This window comes from Lepus europaeus, chromosome 10 (genome assembly GCF_033115175.1).
Source record: "Lepus europaeus isolate LE1 chromosome 10, mLepTim1.pri, whole genome shotgun sequence".
Lineage (NCBI taxonomy): Eukaryota > Metazoa > Chordata > Mammalia > Lagomorpha > Leporidae > Lepus > Lepus europaeus.
In genome coordinates, this window is record NC_084836.1 from 111,445,995 (window position 1) to 111,472,485 (window position 26,491).

General features: G+C 45.0%; 1 protein-coding gene and 1 pseudogene across 1 annotated transcript; both read left to right on the forward strand.

The window, feature by feature from the left end:
• Positions 1 to 229: 229 nt before the first annotated feature.
• YWHAB (tyrosine 3-monooxygenase/tryptophan 5-monooxygenase activation protein beta) lies at positions 230 to 25,788 on the forward strand. The gene is made up of 6 exons (XM_062204255.1): positions 230 to 392; positions 17,447 to 17,749; positions 19,801 to 19,924; positions 22,218 to 22,381; positions 23,254 to 23,349; positions 23,918 to 25,788. The coding sequence occupies exons 2-6, from the start codon at positions 17,450 to 17,452 to the stop codon at positions 23,972 to 23,974; spliced, it is 741 nt and encodes a 246-aa protein (XP_062060239.1). The 5' UTR covers positions 230 to 392; positions 17,447 to 17,449; the 3' UTR covers positions 23,975 to 25,788.
• On the forward strand, positions 11,507 to 11,625 carry LOC133769274 (small nucleolar RNA SNORA51; annotated as a pseudogene).
• Positions 25,789 to 26,491: the final 703 nt, after the last annotated feature.

Here is a 26,491-nt window from a genome sequence, read left to right on the forward strand (position 1 = left end):
CGCCCCACTTCCTTCCCCTTCGGCCTCCTCCTCCCAGCTACCTCTCCCGGCCCTGCGCCCGCCCCGGCCCGCAGCGTCCCTGCACTGGGCTCTTCTTCCTCCTCCCTGCCGTCAGCGCCCCTCTCGGGCGGCCCGGGCAACCCCGTGCCTCCCTTGCCCAATGAGAAGACGGCGCAGGGAGGGGCGGGGCTTGAGCCAAGCGGAAGTGGTGGCCGGAGCGGAAGTGGAGCTGCCGCCACCGCCGCCGCCGATTCCGGAGCCTGGTTAGCTGCCGCCGCTGCCGCCCCTGCAGCCGCCGTCGCCGCTGCCTGAGGAGCAGGCCTGGGAAGGAAGCGGTCGCCGCTCTCGGAGCTTCGCTCGGAAGCCTCTTTGCCCCCTGCAGCCCTCCCACGGTGAGTGCGGCGCGGGCCCGCCCGGGGCCCCCAGGGGCCCCCGCTCCAGGTGCCCCTCGTCGGCGGCTGCGACGTCGGCCCTGCGGGTGAGCTCCCGGGGTGGCGGCGCGCGGCGGCCGCGGCCCTGGCTGCCGGCTGCGGCGCGGGCCCGGCCTCGCCGCGGCCCCTCCCTGTTTCCGGGGCCGGGCCCTTCGCCTGCAGGAGAAGCCCGGGCCTCCCGCGCCGCCTGCGGCCCTGCCAGGCGGGCAGGGTGCGGCTCGGTGCTGCGGGCCGGGGACGGCTGAGCCTGGGGCCCCGGCCCCTCCCTCCTGGCGGGGCTGCTATCCCCGGCGCGACCCCTCCCTGCGCCTCGGTCGGCGAGAACTACCCTTTTCAGCCTTGTCACTGCGGCTCCGGGGCTTTCCGGCTTCCAAAAATTAAAATGTAAGCAAACGCAGGCGAGTTGCTGCGCCCCGGTGCCCCTGCTTGGCTGCCCCTGGATGAGTAAGGGGTTTAACCTTGGGCGACAGCAGGGGGGAAACCCCCACCCACTTTGCAGTAAAGCGATTTCATCATCCTCCGCTGGGTACGGCGCCCGGCAGGACCCGAGATTCCCTGGGAAGATCAGGTCGGAGGTTTGAAGCAAGAAAATGCATTTGTTGGGACCGATGTCTGAGTCAGGCCGGATCTCCAGGGGAAAAAAAAGCCACCAGCTGGTGTTGGGACTATTTTCCCAGGGCATTCGCCGTCATTTAATGCCCGAGTGTTTCGTGTCCTCGGCCCAGATTCCCCCTGACTGTGTGTGAGAGCACGTTTTTCAGTCCCGAATTTCCCTGGTAGCCTGGGGGGAAGGGATGCGAACGCTGGACTCTAGAAAAGGAGTCGAGTCCATTTTTGCCTATTGCAAATGGAGAACTTGCATGTAATGGAGTTTTCAAAGGTGGCAGCATTGGTGAAGACAGTTTGCCAACCTTTCTGTAAAAATACAGGGCGTCTTGTCCTTGCCTTTGCTGCAGTCCTCTTCGGTAAAGGCTGGATGGCATCAGGCTCTGATTTTCCTTGCCCTGTGTGGGAGCTGGAATTTGGCAAGATGATGTTGCGAACATAGGAAATCAGCTGGCTCCAGGAGCCACGAGGGAGAAATGGAGCACTGGGAAGCTGAAGGTTACTTGCACTAATTAGTTTGTCTAAATGGTCCACATGGAGGCACACACCATATACACTGATGTCGAAATGGACACGTGGCCACTGAGATTTCTGCATTTTTCTGTTGGAATTTTATATGTATAGAAATATTGCTCGGTGAATTTCTTAATTGCTTCCAGTGCATGCCATTTCTTTCTCAGGGATATTCTAGATATCTGAGTCCTCATTTTTTTAATCCATGTCTCTAACAGCACATAGTATGGAGAGTGTAAGAACCGGTCACTTTTGTCAGATCCAAGTTGGAATTTTAAGCTTAGCCTTCAAAATGGGTGGCTGCAAATCCAGTAGCAATGGCTGGATTATTTTCCCATCTGCCTTCAATGAGATAAGTCAGTCACCCATCTTACAGATGAAGCCTGTATGAGAAAGGTGATTTGGCCTAGCCCACACACTTAGTTTCACACTGAATATCCTTATTCATCAGTAGCAAATATTTATGGACCATAAGCCCCTGGAGTATGGCTCCTACCCTGTAATTTTGTGTACATTTCCCATCATGCAGTGCTTGTGTTATGGTGAAGCCATTTTAGAATTGGATCTCTATGGATCAGGGAGGCAGCCTTTCTGAAACCAGGCTGAGCAGATTCCCATGGTGCTAGTTCCTAGGCAGAGTCTCCAGAGATTTGAGCCACTGCGAAATGTGCATCTTGCCCATTTGGCTGTGGGTGCAGAAACCGAAGGAGTATTGAAATTGGAACCAGGTAAATGCACTTCAGATGTAGGCGGTAATATTTTTCTAGTATGATTTGCAGCATTTTAGTTAATCTCTAGTGTGGTCATGAAGCTTTTTTACAAACCGTAAATTGTTAAATGTAAGCTTTTGCTTGGGCTTTTTTTTTTTTTTTTTAACTTAAATCACAATTTGCTTTTCTCCAGTTACATTTGAGACTTGGCTCTGCTTTGTGCACATATTGCTTTCAAAAAATGGTGTTGTTGCCGATTTTTATTTTGCACATAGAAAATGCAGTCTGAGCCGTTTTCTCATCTGTACAGTGCAAGTGGTGATGCAGCTTTGATGTGTTGTGACAACTCAGTAATTAAAATGAGCATCTAGGATACAGAAGGTGATTAACCATATGCTTGAATGTGCACATGTGTAGATCAGGCGTAGCGTGTATTGTATGATATAAACAGGAATGTAGACTACACCTGTTTGTGATTTATTTCTCACCGATGAAGTAGCATCAAACAGTAATAATAATTATTTGCTGTGTGCCACAGTTTGTTCTAAGCATTTTATTTTAGTCTTAATAACAACCAGTGAGAGGTAAATATTGTCAGCCTCATTTTACAGATGAGGAAACTAAGGCACAGAGAAGAATAGTTTTCCCAAGACCACTTCCATGTACAGCACAAGGTAAGTTCTAGAGTCAGGAATTGGACCCAAGTGATCTGGCGCTAACAAAGAGTAGGTGTCTACTTGTAGAACAACACATGCCGATCATTTATTTAAACACCATTTAGTCTTTAATTTCTCTTTACATGTGTTCTATATCCTTGAATTTGAATTGTAGCTGTTTTTGACAGTAGATCTGTAATGTACTTTATTGGGGGGATGCCCTTTCTGACCTGTGGGAATGAAGCTGCTGGTGCGCATCATGAAGCACGCCTGGGAGGAATCCAGTTTTTCTAGTGCTGCATTCTAGGGCGAAAGCTCCTGGGTTACCTGGTGGGACACAGACCTGGATTCTTCATCAAAACGAATTTGATCGTGACCATCATTAGTTTTTATTTATCATGTATTTTTCTGTAGATTTTCAGATTTAACATACTTTGTTGGAGTTGAAGGAATATATATGTAGAGGAAAAATTTTAAATTACAGTATCATGCTACTGCTCCTTCAGTGGCACCAAACTAAGCAGTTTTTCTTTAAATTAAGAATGCCTTAGGGGCTGGCGCTATGACATAGTGGGTTAACGCCCTGGCCTGAAGCACCGGCATCCCACATGGGCCCGGTTCCTGTCCAGCTCTCTGCTACGGCCCAGGAAAGCAGTAGAAGATGGCCCAAGTGCTTGGGCCCTTGTACTCACGTGGGAGACCTGGAAGAAGCTGCTGGCTCCTGGCTTTGGATCTGCACAGCTCCGGCCGTTGCGGTCATCTGGGGAGTGAACCATCGGATGAGAGACCTCTCTCTCTCTCTCTCTACCTCTCCTCTCTCTGTGTAACTCTGACTTTCAAATAAATAAATAAATAAATCTTTTTTAAAAATGCCTCAGAGTAAATAAAAATTTCTTTGTAAAGAGAGGTTTTTTGTTTTTTGGTTTTTTTTTTTTGACAGGCAGAGTGGACAGTGAGAGAGAGAGACAGAGAGAAAGGTCTCCCTTTTTGCCGTTGGTTCACCCTCCAATGGCCAGCGCACCGTGCTGATCTGAAGCCAGGAGCCAGGTGCTTCTCCTGGTCCCCCATGCAGGTGCAGGGCCCAAGCACTTGGGCCATCCTCCACTGCACTCCCGGGCCATAGCAGAGAGCTGGCCTGGAAGAGGGGCAACCGGGACAGAATCCGGCGCCCCGACCAGGACTAGAACCCGGTGTGCCGGTGCTGCAGGCAGAGGATTAGCCTGTTGAGCTGCGGCGCCAGCCTGTAAAGAGAGTTGTAAGTTCCTTGGTTCTACATTTTTTTAGGGGAGGTGATGGTTCATCCTAGTAGGGGGCAAGAAAAGCAACTTAAGCTTTTTTTTTTTTTTTTTTTTTTTTTTAAGATATTTATTTGAAAGGCAGAGTAAGAGAGAAGGAGAGGCAGAGAGCTCTTCCATCTGCAGGTTCACTCCCTAAGTGGCCACAACAGCCAGTGGTGGGCCAGGCCAGAACCAGGAACTTCATCCTGATTAATCTACATGGGTGGAGATCTTCCACTGCTTTCGCATGCCATTAGCAAGAGCTGGATTGGAAGTGGAGGAGCGGGGACTCAAACTAGCTTGCCTGCCTTGCAGGCAGTGGCTTAACTTGCTACTCCACAGCACTGGCCCCACAACTTATGCTTTAGAGCCAACTTGCTCTTTGTGAATATGGTCCTCATAGTCACCTGCGTGTCATGGTGAGACACAGTTGGAGCTACATTCGGAAGCGATAATTCTAAGGGGAATACTTAGGAAAAATAGAGTACTTTGTATTTTTGTGATGTATGTGACAGCTTTTCCTACTAAAAGATCTAGTAGTGGCATCTTAAGTGTTTCTGATAGTTGTGGTGAGATGAAAATGAGAGATGGTCTCACCAGGATGGGTCATGCCCAGCAGACTTTGGAGCGGTTGGCTCTTTTAGGAATTCTGGCCAATGCTTCATTATGTACAGTTTTCATGTACTGTTTATTTGGTTTGTTTTCCTTAAGAGACCCAACAAGAAGAGTTATTTCTGAGTGGCCTTGACTAGGATAAAAAGATTGAAGGCTAACATTGAAGTAGTTAGGAAACTTCTCTGTAGTGCCAGTCTTCAAAAAGCTGGAGATTCTGTCTTAAGTAAGCATTGGGAATCAATCTTTTTTAAAAAGATTTATTTATTCATTATTTGAAAAGCAGAGTTACTGAGAGACAAAGGGGGGTGGTGGTGGAGGGTATTCCATCCGCTGATTCACTCCACAAATGGCCACAATGGTTGGAATTGTGCCAATCAGAATCCAGGAGCTTCTTCTGGGTCTCCCATACAGGTGCAAGGGCCCAAGGCATTAGGCCATCTTCCACTGCTTTCCCAGGCCATAGCAGAGGGCTGGATCAGAAGTGGAGCAGCTGGGACTTGAACTAGTGCCCATATGGGATGCTGGCAGTGCAGGCAGAGGCTTTACCCGTTATGCCACAGCACCAGCTCCTATAATTGATTTTTAGTAGATAGTGCTGCATTAAAAGAGTGTTAATTTTTAAATTATGACTGGTTTAGATCCCAGTTCTACTATTTATAGCTGTGTAACCCTGAGCAGGTTACTATTTGTCTGTAAAAGGGTACAGTGTTAGCTGCTTCATCAGATACTAAGGATTAAATGAGTTGATGTAAATCCTTAAGTGCCTTGCACATTTAGGTAGACCACAAGTTATTTGTTATTTACTAAAACAGCTGGTGTTTTGTATTGCTTAACCAGTTGTGCTTTTGAATGAAGGAGATGGACAGAAGGTATTCTGAGGGCTTGTTTAAATTCACTTTGAATATATAAGTAGAAAGATTAGTGGCTGGAAAATATTAGTCAAAAAGCTTAGCGTTGTCTCCTGATAAGAACTGAAGCAATTCTTTTCATAAGGTAGTCTAAGATAGACTATAAATTTATCAGAGGTGGTCTACCTGCTTTGTCCACATTGAAAAGAAAAGCTTGTTCACCTTAAGAAAAATGCATCAATTGATTGGATAGTCTTAAATGTATTGTGTCAGACATAGTGCTGAGTTGAGTGTCCAAAGATAGAAGTCTAGGTTCCTACCTTAAGCTCACAATCCAGTGTGGGAGAAGATATTTGCAAGTAAACCATAATAAGTGCTATTCTAGAAACAGGCACAGGTAAATTAAAATGTACTTGTCTTAGAAGAGTCATTGAAGAAAGCTGCTGCCAGTGATGTCACTGTTGCCATCTTGTGCCCCAGCTGCTCCACTTTCAGTCAAGCTCCCTGCTAATGGCCTGTGAAAGCGACAAAAGATGGCCCATGTACTTGGACCCTGGCTACTCATTTGGGGGCCCTGGCCACTCATTTGGGAGACCCTGGCTTGAGTCTTGCCCAGCTCCCATCATTGCAGCAGATGGAGGATCTGTCTCTTGCTCACTCTGTTATTCTTTCAAATAAAAAAATAAATCTTTAAAAAAAAAAAAAAAAAAGGCAGCCTAGATTTAAAAGAAACGAGGTAAGTAATAAGTGCTCCTTCTCTGGCCGTCTGTTAACTTTTTGAGTGGAATATACTGACTGCCATTTATTTAAGCACTTAACAAGTGCAGAGACTGGGCTGTATGTTTTTGCATCATGAGCATATTTACTCCTTATAGAACTCTGAGGGCTGGTGCTGTGGCATAGCGGGTAAAGCCACCGTCTGCAGTGCCAGCACCCCATTTGGGCGCCGGTTGGAGTCCCGGCTGCTCCACTTACAATCCAGCTCTCTGCTGTGGCCTAGAAAGGCAGTAGAAGATGACCCAAGTCCTTGGGCCCCTGCACCCATGTTGGAAACCCGGAAGAAGCTCTTGGCTCCTGGCTTCAGATCTGCCCAGCTCCAACCATTGTGGCCATTTGGGGAGTGAACCAGCCGATGGAAGACCTTTCTCTCTCTCTCTCTCTCTCTCTCTCTCTCTCTGCTTCTCTGTATCTCTGTATCTCTGTAACTCTGCCTTTCAAAAAATTAAATATTTTAAAAAATAAAACTTTTAAGCAGTGTGTGGTTCAGACAAATAGACTTTGTTGTGTTCGTGGGCCCAAATATTTAAACCTATTCATGAGGTCAATCAATTGGACTGTCTGTGTGGATCAGTGTTAAGATATTGTCTTTTCTCATTGATAATTTAAAGCCAAGAGATTACTGTTTTTCTGCCATTGATTCACATTCTGTGATCTTGGGCATGTCACTTAATGCCTTCATTGTTTTAAGTTTAATCTTAGCCAATTGGATATAATTATTAATGATACTCAACAACTGATGTGGAAAGGGTAAGGATTTTTTTCTTTTTCTTTATTTTTTATTTTTATTTTTTTTGACAGGCAGAGTGGATAGTGAGAGAGAGAGACAGAGAGCAAGGTCTTCCTTTGCCGTTGGTTCACCCTCCAATGGCCGCCGCGGCCGGTGTGCTGCGGCTGGCGCAGCGCGCTGATCCAAAGGCAGAAGCCAGGTGCTTCTCCTGGTCTCCCATGGGGTGCAGGGCCCAAGCACTTGGGCCATCCTCCACTGCACTCCCAGGCCATAGCAGAGAGCTGGCCTGGAAGAGGGGCAACCGGGACAGAATCCGGCACCCCGACCGGGACTAGAACCCTGTGTGCCGGCGCCGCTGTTGAGCCACTGCGCCGGCCAGATTTTTAAGTTTTAAGCTTTTTATTCAGTGAGAGAAATGTATAGGAGAGTAAGGACCCTGTCTAAGAAAGAAAGGGAAATCTGGATTCATACTGAGCACCAAGAGCAGCCACATGAAGGAGCATGCAAGCCAGAAAGCATGGGGCGGGTGGTCCAAAGGCAGCACGCCCCAAAGGTGCAAGGGCAGCAAGGGGATCTAGGGCAAAAGGAAAAAAAGGGCTGGGCCCACGGTGTTCCAGGTCTTTAATCCACTTCTAAAGGGGTGTGGCTAATTAGTCTGACTGGCAGGTAGGCACACAGATGTGGTCAGACAGGGGCGTGGTGAAGCTGTGTACTTCTAGCTCACAAACCTGATTGATTTTATCCTATATGCCTACCTACAACATTGGCCCCTCAGAGCCTCCATTCCCTTAATTAAGTGATGTTGAAGGGCATCAGGTCATCACATCTTCTATAGCTGCTTCCTGCTTCTGAGGGGCATAGTGCAGGCCCTGCTTGTCTGGGTCTGGAAGTTTGCCTATCTTATCTAACAAATTCCCTTTGTGAGCTGGAGCAGTCTTGGTCACTGCCAATGTCTGTGTCCCCTGTATGGTCAGTTATTCCCAGAAGTTGAGTTTTGAAACATACAAGTTTGTTAATCAACATAAGCAAAATCAGAATAAAACAAATTGCAAGTTATGTGCCCCTTAAGATGGAAAAGAAGCATAAAGATTTTCTAAAACATGTGCGGTTTTCCTCTACAATTGACTGATATCTGGACGTACTGGTAGTGACTGGATCTCAGATATACTATATCATTTTCTGACAAAAAAACCTGCAAATGTTTGAATGGAATTAAATTTAATACAGGACTCTTGTGTGTAGAATGGCACAGACATTTTTAGAGTGGGTGTTTTTCAATTAGTAGTTTTCTTTGAGAGCTAGGAGTACTTAACTTTCTGGATGACACCCACTGGCCACCTGGTCCCACAGACTTTCTCAGTCCCCCTGCAGCTTGGCATGTTTTTCTTCAGCAGTCATGCCAGAGCCATCACTTGTACTTTATGGTGCTGTGGATGCTCTGTATGGAATGATACATATGTGAAATTCAGAAATTATCCCATTGAAATGTGAGCCTCTCTCCAGATTGATAATTCTTCTCATTTCTTTATCTACTTTGACCTTTGATTTCTGTTTCATCAAACTATATATGCACTTTATTCAGATATCTGTCCTGTCACCCATAAAATGAGTCAGGACCTCGCTACTTTTAAATTAAATCTCTTCCCTCTAATTCTGGCAGGTTGCTTTCCCAAGCAGCAGCACTGTAATCCATGAATCCATGCCCGCAAAGAGCATACACCAGCAGGTTTCTTCATTTTACAGCTATCTGAGCACACGTTGGATTATATACATTAGAGTTTGGAGAAGTAACTTTTTTGGTTTTTTAGATTTATTTTTATTTATTTGAAAGAGTTAGAGAGAGAGGTAGAGACAGAGAGGTCTTACATCCGCTGGTTCACTCCCCAGATGGCCGCAGTGGCTGAGCCAATCCGAAGCCAGAAGCCAGGAGCTTCGTCTGGGTCTCCCACGTGGGTGCAGGGGCCCAAGGACTTGAGCCATCTTCCACTGCTCTCCCAGGCCATAGCAGAGAGCTGGATCAGAAGTGGGGCAGCCGGGACTCGAACTGGTGCCCATATAGGGTGCCAGTGCTTCAAGCCAGGGCTTTTACTCACTGTGCCATGGCACTGGTCCCGTGACTTTTTTTTTTTTTTTTCTTCAAGATTTATCTATTGACTAGAAAGGTAGAGAGAAAGAGAGGAAGCAGATGCAGAAAATTGAAATATGAAACAGTAAAAAAATCACTTAATTTCCCTAAAGAAATCCAGATTTGTTGTATGTGGGGCTTCCCTCACATGCCACTGTATGTTTTATATGGAACTTGAGTTTTTCCTGACATGTGATGGACAGTGATACCCTTATTTTAACTTTCTAACAAATTATTAGACTCAGCTAAAACTTATTACTTCAGAATTGTGTTCTTTTCCTTGAAAATAAAGCATCTGAAGGCTCAACAGGCTAATCCTCCACCTGCGGCGCTGGCACACCGGGTTCTAGTCCCTGTCGGGGCGCCGGATTCTGTCCCAGTTGCCCCTCTTCCAGGCCAGCCCTCTGCTGTGACCCGGGAGTGCAGTGGAGGATGGCCCAAGTGCTTGGGCCCTGCACCCCGTGGGAGACCAGGAGAAGCACCTGGCTCCTGACTTGGGATCAGCGCGGTGTGCCGGCCGCAGTGGCCATTGGAGGGTGAACCAACAGCAAAAAGGAAGACCTTTCTCTCTCTCTCTCTCTCTCTCTCACTCTCTCTCTCACTATCTACTCTGCCTGTCAAAAAAAAAGAAAGAAAGAAAGAAAATAAGGCATCTGAAAGCACTGCTAAAGGCTGCAGCTGTCACTTTCGACTTTGCTTCCTCTGCCGTGACCTTTTTATAGACAGAGATTAGCAGTAGATAGTCATTTTCTGTCTTTATCCTTGGATATTTGCTTTGGCCACTGGAAAATGACTTTTCAGTATTTTGACCCTGACTGGAAAATGTCCCTTAGGCAGAGAAGTGAGTTGGAAGGGCTAGGTTGGTTCATAGATAGTGATTTTAGCTTTATCATCCAATTTAAGGTTTCATTTATCTGAAAGAAGTCTTATTTTGTGAACACCTTTAGAATTACTTTTCATAGCTTTCTGTCTATCTGCCCCAATGGCTTTTCTCAGGAAAAAAAGAATGGATGTTTGACACAGCTTGTAAGATGGTGCTTGGGACAGCTGCATCATGTTGAATACCTAGGTTCCATTCCTGGCTCCTCCGCTTCTGATCCAGCTTCCTGCTACTGCACACCTGGGAGGCAACAGATGATGGTTCAGGTAGTTAAAGATTGGGTTAAAGCGCATGGGAGACCGGGAGAAGCCCCTGGCTCCTGGCTTCAGATCAGCACGATGCGCCGGCCGCAGCGGCCATTGGAGGGTAAACCAACGGCAAAAAGGAAGACCTTTCTCTCTGTCTGTCTCTCTCTCACTATCCACTCTGCCTGTCCAAAAAAAAAAAAAAAAAAAATTGGGTTAAAGGCTCCTGGCTTTGGCCTGGCCCCACCCTGTTATAGGTATTTGCGTAGTGGACCTGGGAATAGAAGATGCATGTCACATTCACACTCTTCCTCTCCTCCCTGTCTTTCTGATTAAAAAAGAAAAAAATATGATTTTATTAGAAAAGAAACAAACCACTTTTTAAATTTTTTTTTTTTTTTTTTTTGGCCAGGCAGAGTTAGACAGTGAGAGAGACAGAGAGTTACAGAGAGAGACAGATCGAAAGGTCTTCCTTCCATTGGTTCACCCCCCTAATGGCCGCTACAGCCGGCACGCTGTGCCGATCCGAAGCCAGGAGCCAGGTGCTTCCTCCTGGTTTCCCATGTGGGTGCAGGGCTCAAGCACTTGGGCCATCCTCCACTGCCTTCCCAGGCCACAGCAGAGAGCTGGCCTGGAAGAGGAGCAACCGGAACAGAGTCCAGCACCCCGACCGGTTCTAGAACCCAGGGTGCTTGTGCCACAGGCAGAGGATTAGCCTAGTGAGCCGCAGTGCTGGCCAAAGCAAACCATTTTTCATATTAAAAAACAAATTTTTTTAAAGGTTTTTTATTTTTATTTATTTTACAGGTAGAATTAGTGAGACAGAGAGAAAGTTCTTCCTTCCATTGGTTCACTCCCCCAGTGGCCAGAGCTGCGCCAATCAAGAGCCAGGTGCTTTCTTCCTGGTCTCCCATGCAGGTGCAGGGGTCCAAGTACTTGGACCATCCTCTACTGCTATCCCAGGCTATAGCAGAGTTGGATTGGAAGAGGAGCAACCAGGACTAGAATTGGCGCCCATATGGGATGCCAGCGCCACAGGCAGAGGATTAACCCAGTGCACCACGGCACCAGCCCCAAAAATACAAAATGTTTTGGCTTCTTGGTACTTACCACAGGCTGTGTTCTCACAATGACTATAGAAAGAGGAGGCCTACACGTATATACTTTAGCCCAGGCCCTGTGCCTTGTTTGTGCATGAATGGGAAGACATGGGGAAAATACCAGAAAATGATAATTCATGCTTGAAGAACATTCAAAATGAGGATTGTAACTAGAGAGCACCACTGTTAGCCTTGGTGTTAACTTTTCTGTTCATATTTCTATGTTCTCCATGGGGTAATTTATCACAATGAAATACTATTGTGCAGCTTCTTTCCTCCATTCCCTGTAGCTCTTAAGTAAATTCTTTCATGGCCCTAAATCCCTTCTTTTGAGGGCCATGCAATCTTGTACCATACTTCTCTTCCCTAACCATTTCCCCATTGTTGGATACTGAAGTTGTTTCCATTTTTTCACTAAGCTGTTGGCAGTAAATGCTTCCTGCTCTCCTAAGTGCTGCATCCAGTGACTTAGAGAACAGATTGACACTCGTCATCACCGTACGGGTGTGCTGAAGACCTTCTGTTCTGGAGCATGGCTGTCTTTTCCTGAAATGGGCTCCTCACAGGATATTCTTAGCCTACCGCACTTAGACCCCCTGTGGCTTTCAGTGAGTTTTCCTGCCTGCCTTCTTTCTTTGATTTTGTTTGCTTATTTGAAAGGCAGAGTTAAATCATCCATATGCTGATTTCACTTCCTAAATGGCTGCAACAGCTAGGGCTGGGTCAAGCTGAAACCAGGAATCTAGAACTCTGTCCAGGTCTCCCAGATGGGTAGCAGGTGCCCAGACACTTGGACAATCTCCTGCTGCCCTCCCAGGCACATTAACAGGGAGCTGAATGGAAAGTGAAGCAGCCAGAACTAGAACAAGTGCTCAGCATGTGTTGCAGGCATCGTATTATGGCTTAACCCACTGTACCACAATGCTGGCCTCTGCCTGCTCCGTTTCTTGACTCTGCTGGGTTGGTACCAGACCTGATGATGAGACTGTAGCCTTTTAGGGAGCAAATGTAGGCTCTTTCCAGTGTTTTTCTTGGTAGGCCCTGGATTACACAAAGTCTGAGAAGAAAGGTGTGCAATGATGATAAACCATCACTTCTTAAAATTTCTAGAAAATTCAGTTAGGAACTAGCTAACGAAAGTCAGTTACAATTAAGAGTGTCCATTTTGAGTTCATTAGGGGTGGAATCTTATCTGGGAATATTAGCATTGTAACATACTCACTTTCTATAAGATTAATACACATTTTTTTGCTTTTTCTTTTCACTGGGTTGAGTATTTTAAAAAACCAAGCTCACATTTTGTGGGCTAATGGGGTAATGTATGGGTTGAGAAGAATTATAGTGCCTCAAATTTGGCTTTGAATAATGCATTTTTAAAGAAGATTTTCCACATACACTATTCTTTAATTTCTTGCCCCTCCTAGGCACAGCGACTGTTCTAGGGTAGAGCATGATTGGAAGATGGCATTTAACAAGCTCTCATAGCTACACACTGGCACATTGTGCTCTGTTGCCTTGCTGTATACTCTGGATAGGTAGCCTGTGTTGTTTGTGCTGTCCCAGGAATTGTTGAAAAGCTTACAGTTATTTGAGCGTGATTCTTGTGTTTGTCATGGTTTGAAGCATTAAACGTGAAACAGATATACAGTTTTCCTTTTAGGACACACACATGTGAAGCTGGTATAATTCTTGTCATCCGTACCATACAATGGCATAACAAACCCATGGACATTATGATGGGCTACAGGTATATTTGGAGTCATAGGCAAGGTAGATCAGTGTTGTCTGGAACAGCTAGGAAAGGCTTTCTAGCCCTAAATGGACAGACAGGATTTGTGTAGGGAGGAAGTAAAGTATATGAGAGAGCATTCTAGATGAAATAGTTTCAGGCAGGTTTGAGCATGGCATTTCTAAAACATGTGCTATCCAATTTGAGAGAAAGGCACCTTTTGCAAAATAGGAGATCAGAAAGCCTGATGGTTGTGTATGTTGGGGGGGCATCCAGTGCTGGACTTGAGTCCTGCCTCAACTCCAGCTTCATGCTAGTATGTGTGCTGGGAGGCAGCAGGTCACGGCTTGGGTACTTGAGTCCCTGCCACCCATGTGGGAGACCCAGATTGAGTTCTAGGCTTCTGGCTTTGGCCTGGCCCAGTTCTGGTTGTTAAAGACACTTGGGGAGTGAACCTGTGGATGCAAGATCTTTTACTGCTTGTCTGTCACTCTGCCTTTGAAATAAAATGAAAATAAAATTTAAAAAAAAAAAAAAAGCCTGTCAGGTAAGGAGGAGCTAAGTTATAGAAGAACTCTGAAAGCCAGGTAGAGTTTAGATTTGGTGGGGCAGCCAGAAGAATGTTGAAATTACCAATAAGGGTGAAGGCACGACAGGTGAAGTAGTTTTGAAGTACCATGCAGAAATATGAGCAATGAGGTTCAGATGTCATGGGTGCTTACAAAGGAATAGGTACTTCCAACTACTTGAGGAAAAAGATCGGTTTGTGGTTTTATTATTTCATGTCAGGATCTGTTATTCATTCAGCAGATAACTTGTTCATACCAGTTACATGCAGGATGTTGTGGGAGGTGTGTCCCAGTATTTCATAAGCTCCCAAAGGGGCTTATGGTGGAGAAAGTGACTTGGTCTATATATAGATAGATAAATAATTTTAGTACTGAAGAAATGAGATGTCAAGGTATAGACAAAATGCCATGTGAAAATACTTTAATCTTAGAGCAGCACTGTCCAGTAGAAATAGAATGCAAATGCAAACTACATATAATTAAAATTTTTCTGGTAGCTACAATTAAAAAAAAAAACTATTTATTTATTTATTTATTTGAAAGAGAGGCAGAAGCAGACAGAGAGGTTTTCATTCCCCAGGTGGTCACAATTGCCGGAGCTGTGCTTATCTGAAGCCAGGAGCTTCTTTGCGGTCTCCCACGCAGGTGCAGGGGCCCAAGGACTTTGGCCATTTTCTGCTGCTTTCCCAGGTCATAGCAGAGAGCTCTATCAGAAGTGGAGCAGCCGGGTCCCGAACTGGTGCCCATATGGGATGCCAGCACTTTAGGCAGCAGCTTTACCCACTACACCACAGCGCCGGCCCCCAAAATATGGTTTCAATGAGTAGCACTAGTCACATTTCAAGTGGATGGCTACATGAGGCTGGTGACTTGTCACGTTACATGGCTCAGCCTTAGTGGCTTAGGGAAAATGGAGAGGATGGTACATGAGCCATGCTCTGAAGAATCTGTGCAAGGTAAATGGGAAAGACCATTCTAGAGAGAGGAGAGGTTTAATGAACATAGACAGAAAAGCACATACGCGTTGTGGGAAAAGTCTGATAGTTGGCAAGCTTTCATGATAGGAGAAAATCTTACCCTACTCTCTGGCAGCGGGAAATTTTAAAAATTTTAAGCAGAAAGTGACCTAGTAGATTAATCTGATGGCAAAGACCTGCAGGGGGCCAGAGATAACAAGAGGCTGAAAGCAGTGGAAGTAGGGAAAGATTATGGGTAGGAGATTTATTAAAGATGTAGAAATGGGAACAATTTGATTTCTCCCTTGTCTGCTGCCTTCTCTAGACTGCTGGGTGTTGTGTAACCCATTTCCTGTTGAAATTGGTTTAGTTGCTTCAAAATCCATGTTACATAAATCAGAACTTACATAAGCAGTAGGCATCAGGACCTTTAGCTGTGGATTTTGTTCACTGTAAGTTGTGTGTGTGTGTAATTAAAAATTTTTGGAACAGATAAATGAACACATTTTTAAAGAATGGGTTCCATCTTACAGAGTATTGATGGTTTTCAGTCTCCAAGACTTGTTACAGTGATCCCAAGGAAGCTTGAAATAATTGCTCTCAAATCAGAAAGGCCATGTTTGTTTTTGGAATTAGGATGTGGACATTTGAGGGGGGAGTCCCAAGAAGTCAGTATGTGTTGGAATATCAGTTAACTGTTAATGAGAGGATTGGTGGAGTGGATACGTAGTTTGGGAGCCTCGTTGAAGTTTAGTCATTGAAAGTTGACTTTTCTGCTGTGTTTGGCATTTTACGTACAGTGAAGTAGGGTTATTTAATGATGGAAATACTGTCTTGATCTCAAAAGACTTTACGGTCAAGAAGGGTGGACATACTGAGAGAATATATAACTTCAAGGTAATATGGCTTTGGGCCGGCGCCGTGGCTTAACAGGCTAATCCTCCGCCTTGCGGCGCCGGCACACCGGGTTCTAGTCCCAGTCAGGGCACTGGATTCTGTCCTGGTTGCCCCTCTTCCAGGCCAGCTCTTTGCTATGGCCCGGGAAGGCAGTGGAGGATGGCCCACGTGCTTGGGCCCTGCACCCGCATGGGAGACCAGGAGAAGCACCTGGCTCCTGGCTTCGGATCAGCGCGGTGCGCTGGCCGCAGTGGCCATTGGAGGGTGAGCCAACGGCAAAAAGGAAGACCTTTCTCTCTGTCTCTCTCACTATCCACTCTGCCTGTCCAAAAAAAAAAAAAAAAAAAAATTATACAAGATAATATGGCTTTGTGGCATCGTGGGCTAACCCTCCACCTGAGGCACCAGCATCCCATATGGATGCCGATTTGTGTCCCAGCTGCTCCTCTTCTGATCCAGCTCCCTGCTAATGTGCCTGGGAAAGCGGTGGAAAGTGGCCCAAGTGCTTGGGTCCCTGCACCCACGTGGGAGACCCAGAGGAAGCTCCTGGCTCCTGGCTTCAAATCTGCCCAGCGCCAGCAATTGCGGCCATTTGGAGAGTGAACCAACTGATGAAAGACCTTTCTCTCTGTCTCTCTCTCTCTCTGTAACCGTACCTCTCAAAGAAATAAATCTTAAAAAAAAAAAAGATAAACAGTATTTCTGATGTATCAGTAGACTAGGTTTTGTTGTAACAAACAGCCCCAGGATTTCAGTGGCCTAACTTAGCTAAAGTTTGGAGTTCACTCTGCATGTCCAGCACAGTCATGTAAGAGGTATTCACTGATTTAAACACATAAAGGATTTGATAAAATGATAGAAATTGGAATTTGTGTCTTTCAGAAAAAGTTGTAAATACCGTGTTGTAGTCCAGGTGAATTCAGTTGTTGTTTGAAGAAGTTCTATTGCTGGTTGTAGTATATACCTCTCACAAGTTGTACCACATACAAGTTAGTGCCTGATATTTGTATATAATGCTTTTAAAAATGCTTTCATATGAATTAGTCATTTGTTCCTCATAGCAGCCCCTCTGAGAAGGAGTGGTGTTCTTACTTTCCAGTAAAGAAATGAAAGCTCTCCAGTTAAATGATATACCAAGGTCTGACCACTTGTAAGTAGCAGCACTAGTACTGGATAGAGCCGACTCTGCCTGACTTTAGTTTATACTCTTCCCCTGCATTGTGTGCTTACAACAAAGTTAGCAGACAGCAGAGGAGATGATAATGATCGTTTCCATTTTTCAGGTACCTGCTGCTTGATGGACAGTGCCAAATAGGTCATTTAAAATCCTGTCTTTTGCTTCAAGATTATTTTCCCCTGTACTATGGGAAAAAGAGATTTGGTCAAAAAGGACAATGAAGAGAGGACTTCCAGTGTTGGACTGAGATCACAAACTAGGGGCCGATGTTGTGGCACTGCGGCTCACTAGGCTTGAGTTTGAGTTGCCTCTCTACCGTCTTCTGCTTAGAATGTTCCTTGGGACATAACCTTCGCCTTCTCTCTGTTTCTTCACCTGTGAAAAGGGGGAGAGAGTTGCTGTGAACATACCTACCCTGTAGTGCTTGGGGAAGAGTACGTGGCCCAAATAAGGAAAAAGCCATAGGGATCAGTACTGGTGGTGGTATTTGGCACTGGGAGTTTCACAGTTAGGTGTGGGTTGGAAGAAGATTCACACGTTCATTTCCTGGTCCCTTCCAAAGCCTGACACTTGCTTTCTCTTTGTTTTTCTCATTCTTGTTCTAGGGAATGACCATGGACAAAAGTGAGCTGGTACAGAAAGCCAAACTGGCTGAGCAGGCCGAGCGCTATGATGATATGGCTGCAGCCATGAAGGCCGTCACGGAACAAGGGCACGAGCTCTCCAATGAAGAGAGAAACCTGCTCTCTGTGGCCTACAAGAACGTGGTAGGCGCCCGCCGTTCTTCCTGGCGTGTCATCTCCAGCATTGAACAGAAAACAGAGAGGAATGAGAAGAAACAGCAGATGGGCAAAGAGTACCGTGAGAAGATAGAGGCAGAGCTGCAGGACATCTGCAATGATGTTCTGGTAAGTGGCACTGCTTCCGCTTTGACAGCCGTTTCTGAAGAGCATTAACTTAGCGTCCAGATGCAGGCTCCCGGCTCTGAGAGGGAGGAGTCTGAAGGTACTGGGAAGCTGCAGATCATTCGCAACTAATGTTTCAGCGTATCATGTGATCTTTCTCACCTTTCGCTTGATCAGAGGTTGCTGATCACTTCAGGGGTATTTTCCTCTCCTACCCAAAAGAGCTGTGAAAAAGGAACATTTAATCAACACCGCACCATCTTCTCTCCCATGTAGGCAGCTGCAGCCCCAGACAGGCCATCCTGCATGTTAGTCTCAGTGGTGATGTCATTTGTTGTTGGGCAGGCAGGATCAAAAAGCTGAGCTGCCCTTCCGTGCCTCTCCAGTCAGGCCCTCACAATATAAAGGCCTGTCTTTGTCTGAAGGCATGCCTCCTAAAACCAGATCAAAAGTGGACTGGAGACTGTTGTCGCTGGGTCTAATACGAGCCCTCGCTCGGTGTCACCGCCGTCCCCTGGCCGCAGTGTGGGGTTGGAGAGAAGGGTGTATATCCTGGAGCAAATCATGGTCTTTGGTCTTTCCCTCACCTGGAGCTCACCGGGACCTTGTTTCCCCTTCAGGTGAAATCAGATAAAAGTGTACAGTGAGGGCTGCTTTGCAGGGGAAAAGGATCCATTCACATTTGTTATCTGGCTTTCCCCCTGCTGACTGCCTCCACATTATTGGCCGTGACACCTTTCTTTTGAAAACTAGGGCAGAGTTTGTTGGCCAGCAGGCAGTACTCTTCATCCCCAGCCCATGAGGAGTTAAACCCCATCTGTCTGCAAAGAATATTTCAACTGCTGCTCTCCCTGTGTCCTCTCACTTTGACTTAGCTTTGCCTTCAGCTTCTTTCCCTACTAGACTCACGGTGTAAGTGTAGGGCTAAATTTGTTGCCTGTTGGTAATTTGGGGCTTTGTTAATGGTGCACTAATTCCTGAATGTTAGGTGTATCTGGTATTCAGATGAAGTATGGCATGCATTCCAAAGGCAAGAAAGTTCCATAGTTCCTGAAATGTAGACCAGCTTTTAAGAGCACCTGAAGGAATGTGAAGAAGAGCATGGTACTTACTGCCTCTTAACCAGTTTTTCAGGATGCCACATTCTAAAACAACTCTTCGAAAATATTGCTCTGTATACGAAGCTTGGACTCCTTCAGAACTACTTTTGTTGTAAGCATAAATGTTTAAAGGAATTTATTGTTGATAATAGTATTAGCTACTCTTTGAGTGCTTACTACGTGCCAGGCGACATTTGCTCACTTAGCCTCAGAACTTGCCTAGAAGGTGGTGGTTGTGATCCCTTGTGATCCCTTTTAGTATCGCCCAGCAGAACTGAGGCTCAAGGTGATGTGGTAATTTGTTCAGGGTCAGACAGATAGTAAGCAGCCACCCAGGTTGGATTGACTGTAAACTTCTTTTCAGTTTTGCTCTGTTATCACCTTTTCCTCCCTGAATGGAAAGGTTTTGTTTTCTGGTTTTTTTCCTCCTCATTATGGAAATATTACAAGCTTATATTATTAAAGGGGAGGTAAAAGAATATAAATCACAAAGTTTAAAAAAAAAATCACTTCTAATTCTATCACCAAGATAAGCATTATTAGCATAATCCTTCCAGGCTTTCCCCATGTTTGTGTACACACACACACACACACACACATATATATATAACATTAAAACAGGATTCTTCCCATATTTATAATCATATTTCTTTTGAGAGCCTTTCCATGGTTTTAGTGTAGTTTTGCGTCACCAGTTTTAAGGCCTCCGTAACATCCAGTTTCTGACTGAACTTTAACCCCTTTTGGATGGCCAAAGTGATTTTTAACAGAATACAGGCATCTGCTTTTAGGACCTGGGCTAAACACTGTTTAGTAACTTGGATGAAAAATGAGTTTTTTAAAATCTTCAAAAAAAATTCTATAGAAGTGGCAGTTTGTATCTTGAATCTCAAATACAGTTTTAACATCTTATAAATAATTCTAAATTCTTAACAGTGTGAATGGTTTTTCTAGGAGCTGTTGGACAAATACCTTATTCCCAATGCTACACAACCAGAAAGTAAGGTGTTCTACTTGAAAATGAAAGGAGATTATTTTAGGTATCTTTCTGAGGTGGCATCTGGAGACAATAAGCAAAGTGAGTAACATTTTTAAAAACATCTTCCTTTGTAATGATTTTAACAGTTTTTGTTGTGTGTGCTCTCCGTAGATGATAACATCTCCATACTCTAAAGAATTTAAAGACCACAGCATTGTGGTGAATGAGGTTATGGAAGCTGATAAATCAGAATGTGTTTTAGGCACAAATAGCCTGTGGAGTTCATTGAAAGTCTGGTAACTTTTAAGAGATCTATATCTTGAGTATTTGGCAATGGCACTGCCTTGCCTCTCCAAGGTTTTAGTAACTTAACAATTGACCAGTCGGAAATATTACATGGAAAATTCTAAAAATAAACAATTCTGAGTAGTAGGACTAAATCCTGTGTTACACGAATCATCCCTTGGTCCAGCCTGTTAACACCCTACAAGCTGCTGCCTGCTAGTCACTTAGTAGCCAGCTTGGTTACCAGAAAGATGGTGCAGTGTCTTAGGACTTGTGTTCAGATAACTTATGTTTTATCAATAGTGGCTCCAAAGTACAGACTTACAGTGTATAATAATTATTTCATCATTATTTTCATGATCTCTTAGAGTGACTAATTAGTAAATTAAGTTTTATCATAGGTATGTATGTATAAATAGGAAAAAACTGTGTGTTATGTTTATTTATATAGAGAGAGTTTAATTATGTCTGCAAAATCAGGCATTCACCGAAGGTCTTGGAACAGATTCTGCCATGAATAAGGGAAGTGCTACTATGTGACAAGTGTATTAGAGTCTCATTTATTATTCATGTGACCTTATGAGTCTGTTTTTTTTTTTTTTTTTTAAGATTTATTTATTTATTTGAAAGGCAGAGTTAGAGAGAGAGAGAGAGAGAGGTGTTCCAGAGCAGCTGGGACTTGAACCTGCACCCATATGGGATACTGGCACTGCGGATGGTGGCTTTACCCGCTATGCCACAGCACCAGCCCCACCTTATGAATTTAGATGAAAGTCTACCTATTTTTCTGATAAGGAAACCAAGGTTCACAGAAGTTTTGTCGGGGATATGTTGTTAGAGAGGTAGAGAGCTCCCATTTGCTGGTTCACTTCCCAAAGGCCCTCAGTGGCTGGGGCTGGGCCAGGGTAGAAGCCAGGAACTAGGAACTCAATCCAGGTTTACCCACATGTGTTGTAGAAACCTGATTATTTGAGCTATCACCACTGCCTCCCAGAGTCTGCATTAGTGGGAAGCAGAGTTGGGAGCCAGAGCTGAAAATCAAACCCAGACACTCTGATGTGAGACATGAGCATTTTAACTGCTAGGCTAAACACCTGCCCCTCACAGAGGTTTTTACTTGCCTCTAGGCTACTTAATTAGTAAGAGTTGAGAACTGAAGTTTGGGTCTGTTTGCTATAAAGCAGAGGATCTTCTACCCAGGGCATGTTGTTGTCCATACTCTGTTTTATTAAATGTTATGTCTGGGGCTGGCACTGTCACATAGTGGGTGAAGCCACTGCCTGCAGTGCCAGTGTCCCATATGGACGCCCGTTCAAGTCCCAGCTCTCTACTTACCATCCATCTCCCTGCTGATGCACCTGGGAAAGCAGCCAAGGATGACCCACGTGCTTGGGCCCCTACCTCCCACATGGGAGACCCAGAGGAGGCTCCTGGCTTCAGCCTCCGCCATATTTGGGGAGTTAACCAGCAGATGGAAGATCTCTCTGCTTTTTTTTTTTTTTTTTTTTTTGGACAGGCAGAGTGGACAGTAGAGGGAGACAGAGAGAAAGGTCTTTCTTTTTGCCGTTGGTTCACCCTCCAATGGCTGCCGCGGTAGGCGTGCTGCGGCCGGCGTACCGCGCTGTTCCGATGGCAGGAGCCAGGTGCTTCTCCTGGTCTCCCATGGTGTGCAGGGCCCAAGAACTTGGGCCATCCTCCACTGCACTCCCAGGCCACAGCAGAGAGCTGGCCTGGAAGAGGGGCAACCGGGACAGGATCGGTGCCCCGACCGGGACTAGAACCCGGTGTGCCGGCGCCGCAAGGCAGAGGATTAGCCTAGTGAGCCGCGGCGCCGGCTCTGCTTTTCAAATAAAGTAAATCTTTAAAAAAAAAAGTTATGTCTGGGTTTTTTAACTCCTTTGGTGGATCTTTCTATAATTGTCTTTGTGTCCCCCCACCCATTTAATATAGTACTTGGTTTGTAAATAAATATTTGACAAATGTATAATTAAATGGTGGAGATACTGACAACTTAAGTGATTGATCATTTGCTGTGACCTGCTTTGACAGATTCAGTGTCAACCTATGAAAGAACTCAGCTTTTAATATTTTTTCATCTTTCTTACAGCCACTGTATCGAACTCCCAGCAGGCTTACCAGGAAGCATTTGAAATCAGTAAGAAAGAAATGCAGCCCACACACCCAATTCGACTTGGCCTGGCGCTCAACTTCTCTGTCTTTTACTATGAGATTCTAAACTCTCCTGAAAAGGCTTGCAGCCTGGCAAAAACGGTAAGAAAGACCCTCTGTGGTTTCAGATCCTGATAAACTTTGCTTTCTGATGTCTGCTTTTTATTCCTGAACATACTCACTGTCTTGGACTTTTTAAAGATTTTCTGGGAGTGAGAGTATTTCTTTCATGAGACAAATATAGACCTGTTCCTTTTTAAATTTTTTTCCTCAATACCTCCTCCTGATTTTTGTTTTGTTTCACTTGTTTTTTTGCATTTTGTTGGGAGAGGGAGTTGTAGAAAATTCCAGGTGAAGATAGTTTCTTGTTTCTCATCAAGTTTTGGCCTGGATTGTGTTTTGTCATCCTTATATGGAGATTGGAGGCTGTGGCTGTGTAAGTGGAACAAGTCACACCACATGTGCTTTGTGTACTGAATTACCTCCTCTCTCCGGTCTTTTCTACATATTGTTGTTGTCTTTCAATATGCACACTATGAAATGAATTCTCAGAGTTGCATCAGTTAAATCAGATTTAGTGATAAAAGTTTCACTCGTCTTCCTTTAATCTTTGTATCCAGACCTTTTGAGTATTAGTTAAAGCAAGAATGAAAATAAAAAGTACTAGAAATGTCTTTGATAATTAAAGAATTGTGAATTTGCCTATAGTAAATGTGCTAGGGCTAATAGTAATACTGCTTACTTAGAGGGTACAACAGAGTTCTTACTGTGAATATTTGTCACTGTTCATTGGTGCTTTGTAAATGTACATTGTATGTTTGCCGAAGCAACCAGCAAACAAGAGAATAATAGGCCAGGTTGCCCTGAAGTTCTGTACAAGAAAAGAAATTATATTCACTTAGTAGTGCAAAAGAAATGGGTTAAACTAGCTCCAGAGAATTTTTGGATTCTTTGCTAACAGCTCTTTGTTTTAGGCGTTTGATGAAGCAATTGCTGAATTGGATACACTGAATGAAGAATCTTACAAAGACAGCACCCTCATCATGCAGTTGCTTAGAGACAACCTCACCGTAAGTGCTACTTCTGGAGGGCTTTCAGTCTGTTTCCTTTCCATCTACTTAATAATTCTCTGTTCTCCAAGATTCAAGAGGGATCATATCTTGTTAAATGTAGTTAATTTTTTTTAAAAGATTTTTATTTGAAAGCTAAAGTTATAGAGAGGGAGAGACAGAGAGAGATATTCCATCCACTGGTTCACACCCAAATGGCTACAGTGGCCAGGGCTGGGCCAGGCAGAAACCAGGAGCATCATCTGGGTCTCATGTGCAAGGACCCAAGCACTTGGGCCATCTTTGGCTGCTGTCCCAGGCACATGTTAGAGCGGAGCTGGATCAGAATTGGAGCAGCCAGGAGTCTTTTAACAGGCGCCCATATAGGATGCTGGCGTTGCAGTCGGTAGTTTCACTTGCTGAGCCACAGCACCAGCCCCTGCTTGAGTTTTGACCTTTGCGATCATCACTGCACTAATACAGGAAGAATTTTAAATAATTCCGTAAGATTACATAGACTGGGCCACCTCCCTGAGCCAGTGTTCATAGCCCTACTTTGATTATTGTGCTTTTTTTTTTTTTCTTGCAGCTGTGGACGTCGGAAAACCAGGGAGATGAAGGAGATGCTGGGGAGGGAGAGAACTAATGTCTGCCGTGCTTTGTGATCTGTTCGGTGTCACTCTGTACCCTCCACATATATCCCTTTGTGCGATAAAAAAAAAAAAAAATCGTACGTTGACTTTCAATTTTCACAGCCTCAGCCTAGCAAAAATGGTCTATGGGATAAACAGCTGGTGTTTGTATCTAAGTCTAGATTGGTCACATAAATGCCACGGCATCCTGAAGTTTTGATTTTGATTAACATTGACAGGATTACTGTGTGTTTAATTTTTAAAAACTGAACACTGTGATTATGGGGTTTTGTAATTTAGCAGAACTCTTACTGGTTAAAAAAAAAAAAAGACCTGAATTATGTGTAACTTTTGGAAAGTTTAATCTGATATCAAATTAGTCACTGAAATACAAATCCATTGTAAAGTTGTACAGAAAGTTATAGAAACGATATTGTGATGCTGGGACTTGGAGCGAGACACCACCATTTGGCGTTCAAATTCAATGGTAATTCACAGTAATTCTGCCTGGTCAGGGTTTAAGGACACTTAACTGGTTTGGGCTTAAAAGTTCATGACCACAAATGTCTATGGTGTCATCCTCTGAGGAAACTCAAAACCTTAATTAAAATCCTTGGAGGCAGATAACTGGGTTATGACACTGCACAAAGGTCCAGTGCTCACACAGCGCTGGCTGAACCCCTTTTCCCTCAGCAGTATGTTGCCCACTTGCCACTTGTAAGAACGATAGAATCTGTTTTCCTTGTAACCACTTAGCTAAAGGAGAAAAAAAAAAGCCGTGTGTCTTATGGATGGCCTTACCCGTGTCCTGGACAACACCTGTAGGAATGGCGTTCTGTAGGGACTGCCTTTCACTTGAAGAGTACTCAGTCCTTGGGTTCTTCCTGGCTCGGGGCTTTTACATTTTGAAACCTAAACATTCTTCCCCCTGTCCTTCTTAACTGCTGCCCATGGGCTTCTCTGCCCCCTTTAGTTTCTGTCCTCCTGCTTCCTTCTCTTCTTTCCTGGTTCTTTTTTCTCTTGTTCACTTTGTAATACTAAATGGGCAGAGGGTGAGAGATGTTGGTGAGCACCCGGGTGAGCAAGCCTTGCTTCCGGGAGCTTCGGGCACCATGGCTCTGTCTTCCTCCAGTTCTCAGCATGATCACTGTTTTCCAGTCATGTCAAGATGAGAATCCAAAAAGTATTTTTAATGTCCATGACTCCTCCCTGCATTGCAGCCAGCCCTGATAATGCTTGTTAGGGCCGGTCACCAGATCCCCCAGGTGTGCTCCCTCCTGCGCAGTCCCCAGATGTGTTGAAGCAGAGACCCACGGTGCAGGGAAGTGCATGGACGCCCCAGTGAGAATGGAGAAGCCAGGCCCTGCACTCCCGCAGTCCCACCCTCCACCTCTGACATTCCACGCAGCTCTCGAGTCCTGTTCGTCCATCTGCTGACATGAAAAAAGAAACATTCATGCACTGATTTAAAACAAACCAAAAAAAAAAAAAAATCCCTTCTTTCTAGCTGAACAAAAATGTGCAGTTCATACTTGGCGCTTGAAAATGCAGTAGTGAATGTGGAACCAAGCCTGTCTGTATATCTGGTAGCTCTTTCTCGCTTTGTTTTTCCTCACCAGTATTCTGCCTAATGTTTGCTTCTGTGATGGTTATATTGCCTAGCAAGCACACCTGTGGTTGTGAAAATAGTATAGCAAAAAAAGAAAAACCCCCGGTTATTGATGTACTAGGTTTGTGTTTGTCTTTTAAACAGCTCTAGTTTCACCTTACACGGAATAATCAGGAAAAGTGTACAAATTCAAAAGTGAAATAAAAAATTTTATCAGTTGGTTGCTTGCCTGTGAATTGATGTGTCACCACCACTTCCTTCACACCAGACCTAGCCAACTGTTCCGGTTACGGTTAATATTTGGCTTTCTCTCTTCTTTAAAGACTGGAAGTTTTATTTCATCAGGAGAAAAATGACTGCTAATTGCTACACAGCCTCTTTCAGCCCATTGCTTGATGCTTTCTCTCCTTCCACAACAAACCATCAAGGTGTTTGGTCACCTTTTATGGCTCGTAAGATTCAGTGTGGGAAGTTAATTATTTTATCATCGGATCTGAGGTGGAGAGCTCTCCCGTCCACTTGTTTACTCCCTAACTACCTGGAACAGCCAGGGCTAGGCCAGGTAGAAGCTAAGAGCCCAGAACACAATCAGAATCTCCCCTGTGAGTGGCAGGGACCCACGTTCTTGAGCCCTCACCTACTGGCTCCAGGGCGCACATTGACAGGAAGTTGGAATGGGAGATGGAACTGGGACCCACACCTAGGCACTCCCATACCAGGTATCCCAACTGCTGGCTAACCAGCCAGGCCGAACACCTGTGCTTTTCCTTTACAAAACAAAAAAGCTACAGCCAAGCTTTGTGATTCCATCAGCCTTGGCTATGTCCATGCCTGTGTTGGACCTGCACTGTGGATAGCCGGCAGTGGTTTCCCCATGAGACTTGCCCCCCCCCCCCCTGAAAACAGCCACTCCCCTCCCGCA

Coding starts and splice junctions, on each gene's coding strand:
- YWHAB (XM_062204255.1), top strand. CDS start 17,450: ATGACCATGGACAAAAGTGAGCTGGTACAGAAAGCCAAACTGGCTGAG. Junction 19,925..22,217: donor ATCTGGAGACAATAAGCAAA/GTGAGTAACATT, acceptor TCTTTCTTACAG/CCACTGTATCGAACTCCCAG. Junction 22,382..23,253: donor CTTGCAGCCTGGCAAAAACG/GTAAGAAAGACC, acceptor TCTTTGTTTTAG/GCGTTTGATGAAGCAATTGC.